General features: G+C 40.3%; 1 protein-coding gene across 1 annotated transcript in view; it reads right to left on the bottom strand.

Annotated features, from left to right (window-relative positions):
* Positions 1-11,739, bottom strand: part of ZNF674 (zinc finger protein 674) — a 55,418-nt gene that overhangs the window by 3,355 nt on the left and 40,324 nt on the right. The window contains 1 exon segment of the mRNA XM_060292399.1: positions 2-685. Within this exon segment, the coding sequence (XP_060148382.1) occupies positions 2-685 (684 nt within the window).

Genomic DNA, 11,739 nt, shown 5'->3' with positions numbered 1-11,739 from the left:
CATTCACCACATACAAATGGTTTCTCTCCTGTATGAGTTCGCTGATGTTTAATCAGAGTTGACTTCTGGATAAATGTTTTCCCACATTCACTGCATTCATACGGCTTCTCCCCTGTATGAGTTCTCTGGTGTGCAATGAGGGTTGACTTTTGGCTGAAGGTTTTTGCACATTCACAGCATTCGTAAGGTTTCTCTCTGGTGTGAGTTCTCTGATGTACAACAAGGTTTGCTTTCTGGATAAATACTTTTCCACATTCAGAACATTTATAGAATTTCTCCCCAGTTTGAATTCTTGGACTTTTATTAAGGGATTGCTTATGGTGGAAGGCTTTTCCATGTTCATTAAGCTCAAAGAATTTCTCTCCAGGTTGAGCTTTATCAAGATTAGAATGGAAGCATAATTTCCAATATGCCTTACATTCATCATCTTTCTTTCTTACATAGCTTCTACTTTGACTAAGAAAATTTAAATTATGTTTTGAACACTTTCCCCATGAATCATATTTAGGGAGTCTTTGTCTTATAGAAACAAAGTTTGTGCTTGGATAAATGATTTTTCTGTATGTTCTGGATTTTGGGCCACTTCCATCCTTCAGTGTTTCCTTATCAACGGATACAGCTTGCCACAGAGGTTTGTCTTGGCTTTCCTTATGATTATCTGTTGGGTCACCAACTTGCCAGAATTCTAGGGAAAAAAATGCAATGAATCATCAAACTTGTAAATATTTCTACTATAATGTTATGGCATAAAATTCATTCATAAATGCCCTGCTGTGAACTCCTATTAATGGACCTGAGCTGATGTGGATGAAACCTCCCTATGCTCCACCACCACCACCTCCCTTAACTGTAAATACAAACAAATGCTGGCCCACATTTAACAGAAAATAATTTAATACCCAGTCAAGCTCAAAACCAAGAAAAGAAAGTTTTTAGGTGTCAAAACTGAAGTGAGAGTTTAAAGGGATGGGGTGAACAGAAACTGAAGGTTGAAGATTTGCAGGGGAATCCAGACCACAGGGCACAAATGTTCAGGAAATTAGAATATAATTTGCACTAAAAGTAGGAGCCACAAAGGGCATCCATGTGTGTTAAACAGGAACTAGAAAGATTCCCCACTGGTCAAGGAAACTGGAAAGAAGGATGTTATATATAAGAAATCAAAAGCCGGATATGATACTATATATAGAAATCCCTAAAGACTCCACACAAAAACTACTAGAACTGATAAATTCAGCATGGTAGCAGGATACAAGATTAACATCCAGAAATCAGTTACATTTCTTTACACTAACAGTGAAATATCAGAAAGGGAAAGTAAATAAACAACCCCTTTTAAAATCACATCAAAGGGGAAGGCGGAAGATGGCGGAAGAGTAAGACGCGGAGATCACCTTCCTCCCCACAGATACACCAGAAATACATCTACACGTGGAACAACTCCTACAGAACACCTACTGAAGGCTGGCAGAAGACCTCAGACCTCCCAAAAGGCAAGAAACTCCCCACGTACCTGGGTAGGGCAAAAGTAAAAAAGAAAAAACAGAGACAAAAGAATAGGGACGGCACCTGCACCAGTGGGAGGGAGCTGTGAAGGAGGAAAAGTTTCCACACACTAGGAAGCCCCTTCGCGGGCGGAGACTGCGGGAGGCGGAGGGGGGAGCTTCGAAGCCGCGGAGGAGTGCACAGCAACGGGTGCGGAGGGCAAAGCGGGGAGATTCCCGCACAGAGGATCGGTGCCGACCGGCACTCACCAGCCCGAGAGGCTTGTCTGCTCACCCGCCGGGGCGGGCGGGGCTGCGAGCTGAGGCTCTGAGGCTCGGGTTTCGGTTTCGGACGGAGCGCAGGGAGAGGACTGGGGTTGGCGGCTTGAACATAGCCTGAAGGGGTTAGTGCACCACGGCTAGCCGGGAGGGAGTCCGGGGAAAAGTCTGCACCTGCCGAAGAGGCAGGAGACTTTTCCTTCCCTCTTTGTTTCCTGGGGCGTGAGGAGAGGGGTTTAAGAACGCTGCTTAAAGGAACTCCAGAGACGGGAGTGAGCCGCGGCTAAAAGCGCGAACCCCAGAGACAGGCGCGAGCCGCAGCTAAAAGCGCGGACCCCAGAGACGGGCGCGAGCCGCGGCTAAAAGCGCGGACCCCAGAGACGGGCAAGAGACGCTAAGGCTGCTGCTGCCGCCACCAAGAAGCCTGTGTGCGAGCACAGGTCACCCTCCACACCCCTCTTCCGCGGAGCCTGTGCAGCCCGCCACTGCCAGGTTCCCGGGATCCAGGGACAACTTCCCCGGGAGAACGCACAGCGCGCCTCAGGCTGGTGCAAAGTCACGCCGGCCTTTGCCACCGCAGGCCCGCCCCGCACTCCGTGCCCCTCCCTCCCCGCCGGCCTGAGTGCGCCAGAGCCCCCGAATCAGCGGCTCTTTTAACCCCATCCTGTCTGAGCAAAAAACAGACGCCCTCCAGCGACCTACACGCAGTGGCAGGGCCAAATCCAAAGCTGAGCCCTGGGAGCTGTGAGAACAAAGAAGAGAAAGGGAAATCTCTCCCAGCAGCCTCAGAAGCAGCGGATTAAAGCTCCACAATCAACTTGATATACCCTGCATCTGTGGAATACCTGAATAGACAACCAAACATCCCAAATTAAGGAAGTGGACTTTAGGAGCAAGATCTATGATTTTTTCCCTTTTCCTCTTCTTGTGAATGTGTATGTGTATGCTTCTGTGTGAGATCTTGTCTGTATAGTCTTGCTTCCACCATTTGTCCTAGGGTTCTATCCGTCCATGTTGGTTTTTTTTAAATTTTTTTCTTAATAATTAATTTTAATAACGTAATTATACTTTACCTTCGTTCTTTCTTTCTTTCTTTCTTTCCTTCCTTCCTTCCCTCCTTTAGACAACGAATCATCCCAAATTGAGGAGGTGGTCTCTGACAGCAAGATTTATGATTTTTCCCCATTTACCTCTTTTAGTGAGGGTGTATGTGTATGCTTCTGTGTAAGATTTTGTCTGTATAGCTTTGCTTACAACATTTGTCCTAAGGTTCTATCCGTCCCTTTTTTTTTCTAAATAAGAATTTTTTAATTCAATAACTTTATTATACTTTATTTTATTTTTACTGTATCTTCTTTCTTTCTGTCTTTTTTCCTTCTTTCCCTCCTTCCTTCCTTCCTCCCTCCCTCCCTCCCTCCTTTCTTTCCTTCTTGCCTTCTTTCCTTCTTTGCTTCTTTCTTTCTTTCTTCCTTCCTTCCTACCCTCCTTTCCTTCTTTCTTTCCTCACTTCTACTAATTCCCTCTACTTTTTCTCCCTTTTATCCTGAGCCGTGTGGATGAAAAGCTCTTGGTGCTCCAGCCAGGAGGCAGGGCTCTGCCTCTGAGGTAGGAGAGCCAACTTCAGGACACTGGTCAACAAGAGACCTCCCAGCTCCACATAATATCAAACGGCGAAAATCTCCCAGAGACCTCCATCTTAACACCAGCACCCAGCTTCACTCAATGACCAGCAAGCCACAGTGCTGGAAAACCTATGCCAAACAACTAGCAAAACAGGAACACAACCCCACCCATTAGCAGAGAGGCTGCCTAAAATCATAAGGCCACAGACACCCCAAAACACACCACCAGACGTGAACCTGCCCACTAGAGAGACAAGATCCAGCCTCATCCACCACAACACAGGCACTAGTCCCCTCCACCAGGAAGCCTACACAACCCACTGAACCAACCTTAGCCACTGGAGACAGACATCAAAAACAGGAGGAACTACGAACCTGCAGCCTGCAAAAAGGAGACCCCAAACACAGCAAGATAAGCAAAATGAGAAGACAGAAAAACACACAGCAGACAAAGGAGCAAGATAAAAATGCACCAGACCTAACAAATGAAGAGGAAATAGGCAGTCTACCTGAAAAAGAATTCAGAATAATGATAGTAAGGTTGATCCGAAATCTTGGAGATAGAATGGACAATAGAATGGACAAAATGCAAGAATCAGTTAACAAGGACCTAGAAGAACTAAAGATGAAACAAGCAACGATGAACAACACAATAGATGAAATTAAAAGTACTCTAGATGGGATCAATAGCAGAATAACTGAGGCAGAAGAACGGATAAGTGACCTGGAAGATAAAATAGTGGAAATAACCACTGCAGAGCAGAATAAAGAAAAAAGAATGAAAAGAACTGAGGACAGTCTCAGAGACCTCTGGGACAACATTAAATGCACCAACATTCGAATTATAGGGGTTCCAGAAGAAGAAGAGAAAAAGAAAGGGACTGAGAAAATATTTGAAGAGATTATAGTTGAAAACTTCCCTAATATGGGAAAGGAAATAGTTAATCAAGTCCAGGAAGCACGGAGAGTCCCATGCAGGATAAATACAAGGAGAAATACACCAAGACACATATTAATCAAACTGTCAAAAATTAAATACAAAGAAAGCATATTAAAAGCAGCAAGGGAAAAACAACAAATAACACATAAGGGAATCCCCATAAGGTTAACAGCTGATCTCTCAGCAGAAACCCTACAAGCCAGAAGGGAGTGGCAGGACATACTGAAAGTGATGAAGGATAAAAACCTGCAGCCAAGACTACTCTACCCAGCAAGGATCTCATTCAGATTTGATGGAGAAATTAAAACCTTTACAGACAAGCAAAAGCTGAGAGAGTTCAGCACCACCAAACCAGCTTTACAACAAATGCTAAAGGATCTTCTCTAGTCAAGAAACACAAGAGAAGGAAAAGACCTATAATAACGAACCCAAAACAATTTAGAAAATGGGAATAGGAACATACATATCGATAATTACCTTAAATGTAAATGGACTAAATGCTCCCACCAAAAGACACAGATTAGCTGAATGGATACAAAAACAAGACCCTTATATATGCTGTCTACAAGAGACCCACTTCAGACCTAGAGACACATACAGACTGAAAGTAAGGGGATGGAAAAAGATATTCCATGCAAACGGAATCCAAAAGAAAGCTGGAGTAGCAATTCTCATATGCGACAAAATAGACTTTAAAATAAAGAGTATTAGAAGAGACAAAGAAGGACACTACATAATGATCAAGGGATCGATCCAAGAAGAAGATATAACAATTGTAAATATTTATGCACCCAACATAGGAGCAGCTCAATACATAAGGCAAATACTAACAGCTATAAAAGGGGAAATCGACAGTAACACATTCATAGTAGGGGACTTAAACACCCCACTTTCACCCATGGACAGATCATCCAAAATGAAAATAAATAAGGAAACACAAGCTTTAAATGATACATTAAACAAGATGGACTTAATCGATATTTATAGGACACTCCATCCAAAAACAACAGAATACACATTTTTCTCAAGTGCTCATGGAACATTCTCCAGGATAGATCATATCTTAGGTCACAAATCAAGCCTTGGTAAATTTAAGAAAATTGAAATTGTATCAAGTATCTTTTATGACCACAATGCCATGAGACTAGATATCAATTACAGGAAAAGATCTGTAAAAAATACAAACACATGGAGGCTAAACAATACACTACTTAATAATGAAGTGATCACTGAAGAAATCAAAGAGGAAATAAAAAAATACCTAGAAACAAATGACAATGGAGACACAACGACCCAAAACCTGTGGGATGCAGCAAAAGCAGTTCTAAGGGGGAAGTTTATACCAATACAAGCCCACCTTAAGAAACAGGAAACATCTCGAATAAACAACCTAACCTTGCATCTCAAGCAATTAGAGAAAGAAGAACAAAAAAACCCCAAAGCTAGCAGAAGGAAAGAAATCATAAAAATCAGATCAGAAATAAATGAAAAAGAAATGAAGGAAACGATAGCAAAGATCAATAAAACTAAAAGCTGGTTCTTTGAGAAGATAAACAAAATAGATAAACCACTAGCCAGACTCATCAAGAAAAAAAGGGAGAAGACTCAAATCAATAGAATTAGAAATGAAAAAGGAGAGGTAACAACTGACACTGCAGAAATAAAAGAGATCATGAGAGATTACTACAAGCAACTCTATGCCAATAAAATGGACAATCTGGAAGAAATGGACAAATTCTTAGAAATGCACAACCTGCCAAGACTGAATCAGGAAGAAATAGAAAATATGAACAGACCAATCACAAGCACTGAAATTGAAACTGTGATTAAAAATCTTCCAACAAACAAAAGCCCAGGACCAGATAGCTTCACAGGCGAATTCTATCAAACATTTAGAGAAGAGCTAACACCTATCCTTCTCAAACTCTTCCAAAATATAGCAGAGGGAGGAACCCTCCCAAACTCCTTCTACGAGGCCACCATCACCTTGATACCAAAACCAGACAAGGATGTCACAAAGAAAGAAAACTACAGGCCAATATCACTGATGAACAGAGATGCAAAAATCCTCAACAAATTACTAGCAAACACAATCCAACAGCACATTAAAAGGATCATACACCATGATCAAGTGGGGTTTATTCCAGGAATGCAAGGATTCTTCAATATACGCAAATCTATCAATGTGATAAACCATATTAACAAACTGAAGGAGAAAAACCATATGATCATCTCAATAGATGCAGAGAAAGCTTTTGACAAAATTCAACACCCATTTATGATAAAAACCCTGCAGAAAGTAGGCATAGAGGGAACTTTCCTCAACATAATAAAGGCCATATATGACAAGCCCACAGCAAACATCATCCTCAATGGTGAAAAACTGAAAGCATTTCCACTAAGATCAGGAACAAGACAAGGTTGCCCACTCTCACCACTCTTATTCAACATAGTTTTGGAAGTTTTAGCCACAGCAATCAGAGAAGAAAAGGAAATAAAAGGAATCCAAATCGGAAAAGAAGAAGTAAAGCTGTCACTGTTTGCAGATGACATGATCCTATACATAGAGAACCCTAAAGATGCTACCAGAAAACTACTAGAGCTAATCAATGAATTTGGTAAACTAGCAGGATACAAAATTAATGCACAGAAATCTCTGGCATTCCTATATACTAATGATGAAAAATCTGAAAGTGAAATCAAGAAAACACTCCCATTTACCATTGCAACAAAAAGAATAAAATATCTAGGAATAAACCTACACAAGGAGACAAAAGACCTGTATGCAGAAAATTATAAGACACTGATGAAAGAAATTAAAGATGATACAAATAGATGGAGAGATATACCATGTTCTTGGATTGGAAGAATCAACATTGTGAAAATGACTCTACTACCCAAAGCAATCTACAGATTCAATGCAATCCCTATCAAACTATCACTGGCATTTTTCACAGAACTAGAACAAAAAATTTTGCAATTTGTATGGAAACACAAAAGACCCCGAATAGCCAAAGCAATCTTGAGAACGAAAGAAGGAACTGGAGGAATCAGGCTCCCTGACTTCAGACTATACTACAAAGCTACAGTTATCAAGACGGTATGGTACTGGCACAAAAACAGAAAGATAGATCAATGGAACAGGATAGAAAGCCCAGAGATAAACCCATGCACATATGGACACCTTATCTTTGATAAAGGTGGCAGTAATGTACAGTGGAGAAAGGACAGCCTCTTCAATAAGTGGTGCTGGGAAAACTGGACAGGTACATGTAAAAGTATGAGATTAGATCACTCCCTAACACCATACACAAAAATAAGCTCAAAATGGATTAAAGACCTAAATGTAAGGCCAGAAACTATCACACTCTTAGAGGAAAACATAGGCAGAACACTCTATGACATAAATCACAGCAAGATCCTTTCTGACCCACCTCCTAGAGTAATGGAAATAAAAACAAAAATAAACAAATGGGACCTAATGAAACTTAAAAGCTTCTGCACAGCAAAGGAAACCATAAACAAGACCAAAAGACAACCCTCAGAATGGGAGAAAATATTTGCAAATGAAGCAACCGACAAAGGATTAATCTCCAAAATTTACAAGCAGCTCATGCAGCTCAATAACAAGAAAACAAACAACCCAATCCAAAAATGAGCAGAAGACCTAAATAGACATTTCTCCAAAGAAGATATACAGACTGCCAACAAACACATGAAAGAATGCTCAACATCATTAATCATTAGAGAAATGCAAATCAAAACTACAATGAGATATCATCTCACACCAGTCAGAATGGCCATCATCAAAAAATCTAGAATCAATAAATGCTGGAGAGGGTGTGGAGAAAAGGGAACACTCTTCAACTGCTGGTGGGAATGTGAATTGGTTCAGCCACTATGGAGAACAGTATGGAGGTTCCTTAAAAAACTACAAATAGAACTACCATATGACCCAGCAATCCCACTACTGGGCATATACCCTGAGAAAACCAAAATTCAAAAAGAGTCATGTACCAAAATGTTCATTGCAGCTCTATTTACAATAGCCCGGAGATGGAAACAACTTAAGTTCCCATCATCGGATAATGGATAAAGAAGATGTGGCACATATATACAATGGAATATTACTCAACCATAAAAAGAAACGAAATTGACCTATTTGTAATGAGGTGGATAGACCTAGAGTCTGTCATACAGAGTGAAGTAAGTCAGAAAGAGAAAGACAAATACCGTATCCTAACACATATATATGGAATTTAAGAAAAAATGTCATGAAGAACCTAGGGGTAAGACAGGAATAAAGACACAGACCTACTGGAGAATGGACTTAAGGATATGGGGAGGGGGAAGGGTGAGCCGTGACAAAGCGAGAGAGAGGCATGGACATATATACACTACCAAACGTAAGGTAGATAGCTAGTGGGAAGCAGCCGCATAGCACAGGTATATCAGCTCCGTGCTTTGTGACCGCCTGGAGGGGTGGGATACGGAGGGTGGGAGGGAGGGAGACGCAAGAGGGAAGAGATATGGGAACATATGTATATGTATAACTGATTCACTTTGTTATAAAGCAGAAACTAACACACCATTGTAAAGCAATTATACCCCAATAAAGATGTTAAAAAAAAAAGCATGATATTGGCACAAAAACAGATATATGAATCAATGGAACAGAATAGAGAGCCCAGAAATAAACCCACACACCTACAGTCAATTAATATTTGACAAAGCAGCCAAGAATATACAGTGGAGAAAAGACAGTCTCTTCAGCAAGGTGTTTTGGCAAAGTTGGACAGCTGCATGTAAATCAATGAAGTTAGAACACACCCTCACACCACACACAAAAATAAACTCAAAATAGCTTGAAGACTTAAATATAAAACAGGACACCATAAAACTCCTAGAAGAGAACATTCTCTGACATAAATCCTACCAATGTTTTCTTAGGTCAGTCTACCAAGGCAATAGAAATGAAAGCAGAAATAAACAAATGGAACCTAATCAAACATTAGCTTTTGCACAGCAAAGGAAACCATAAACAAAATGAAAAGACAACCTATGAAATGGGAGAAAATATTTACAAGTGATGTGACCGACAAGGGCTTAATTTCCAAAATATACAAAGAGCTCATACAACTCAATAACAAAAAAACAAACGGCCTAATAAAAAAAATGGGCAGACCTAAATAGACATTTCTCCAAAGAAGACATACAGATGGCCAATAGGCACATGAAAAGATGCTCAACATCGCTAATTATTAGAGAAATGCAAATCAAAACTACAATGAGGTACCACCTCGCACCGGTCAGAATGGCCATCATTAAAAAGTCTACAAATAACAAAAGCTGCATTAGGATGTGGAAAAAAGGGAACCCTTCTATACTGTTGGTGGGAATGTAACTTGGTGCAGCCACTATGGAGAACAGTATGGAGGTTCCTCTAAAAACTAAAAATAGAGTTGCTATATGATCCAGCAATCCCACTCCTGGGCATATATCTGGACAAAACTATAATTCGAAAAGATATATGCACACCTATGTTCATAGCAGCACTATTAATAATAGCTAAGATATGGAAGCAACCTAAATGTCCATTGACAGATGAATGGATAAAGAAGATGTTGCATACACACACACACACACACACACACACACACACACACACACACACACACACTGAAATATTACTCAGCCATAAAAAGAATGAAATAATGCCATTTGAAGCAACATGGATGGACCTAGAGATTATCATACTAAGTGAAGTCAGAAAGAGAAAGACAAATGCCATATGATATCACTTATATGTGGAATCTAAAATATGACACAAATGAACCTATCTATGAAACAGAAACAGACTCACAGACATAGAGAACAGACTTGTGGTCTGTTCCAGGGTCTCTGTGCCAAGGTGGAGGGGGCACGGGGGAGGGATGGATTGGGAGTTTGGGACTAGCAGATGCAAACTATTATGTATAGAATGGATAAACAACAAGGTCCTACTGTATATCACAGGGAACTATATTCAATATCCTGTCATAAACCATAATGGAAAAGAATATATATGTATAACTGAGTTACTTTGCTGTACAGAAGAAATTAAACACAACATTGTAAATCACCTATACTTTAATAAAATTTAAAAAAATCAAAAGCCTAGTTCTATAACTCAATCCAAATGATTATAAGTGTAGTACAGAGCCCATAAGCTGAAAAATTAAACTAAAAATTGGTCCTGTATTAGTAGGTTCCTAGTAGTGGCAAGCTTTCCAAAAGATATATTATGTTTTTATAGCTTAGGAATCACAGGATATCTATGGAATACCAATTTTCACTGAAGAGTTCACAGTAAAAAATTAACAACTTCACAAGGAAATGACCCGTCATGAAAGAGAATCAGCAGATACATTTAAAGATACTCACATTCCTAGAACTGTAGCTAGTAGAACCATGTGAACTTCAAAATAAATATATTTCAACTATTCAAAGAAATAAGGTAAGAACTAGACTATGGGGGAAAAAACTAGGAAAATTATATACAGGCATTATTTTAAAAACTCTAAATAAAGAGGTTGAACAGTAGATAGAAGTTGAACTTCTAACTACTACTTCTATCTAGTCACAGATAAAGACAGATTTAACAAATTAGATGACAGATCTTGAGAAATCACCCAAAATGCAGCATGAAGAGCTAACAATGGAAATATGGTAAGAGAAATAGAGAAATGATAAGTTCCAAAATAGGTTTAATACCAAATCCAAATGGAAGACTAGAGAAAAAGGGAGAGGGGGCAATATGCCAAGAAACGGGTTAACAGAGCAACCCTGAGACTGCTATACTTAGACAGGGAAGCTTGCAAGGTTGGCCCTTGGCTGCCATCTGGGAATCTGGAGTTCAGGAATGTCCCCACCACTGCCTAACGGATATGGCTGCTTGTACAAACAATGTGATTTAAGCAGAACATTTCCTTTCCTTCTGGGGGTCTGGAATTTTGGTATGTGCTAGGCAGTCTGTGATGTGAGGACGCTGACCGAGTCTCTAATGGGCTTCCCTGGGCATAAACATCACACACATGTTGCTGCACTTTCACTGCTGGGAGAAGTGTGCCCTGTGTGACCCTAGGTGGGAGGGAGAGAGCATAAGGAACCCTGTACATGGAGTCCTCCAGATTCTGCTAATGTCTTTTTCCCTTATGCTCTAGTTGTATATCCTTACTATATCACTGTAATAAATTTTAGCTGTAAATACAACTAGATGCCAAGTCCTGGGAGTCCCTCTCGAGAATCTCTGAATGTGGTAGTGGTCTTGGGGGACCCCCAATCTAGGCAATATTTGAAGAAACAATGACTGGCAGTTTTCTGGTATGGAAGAAAGGCATGTATCCTACTCTTAAATGTCCAGAGTCCTGAGTGT

The sequence above is a fragment of the Globicephala melas genome, chromosome X, assembly GCF_963455315.2.
Source record: "Globicephala melas chromosome X, mGloMel1.2, whole genome shotgun sequence".
Taxonomy (NCBI): Eukaryota; Metazoa; Chordata; class Mammalia; order Artiodactyla; family Delphinidae; genus Globicephala; species Globicephala melas.
This window is presented reverse-complemented; position numbering and strand designations above follow the sequence as displayed.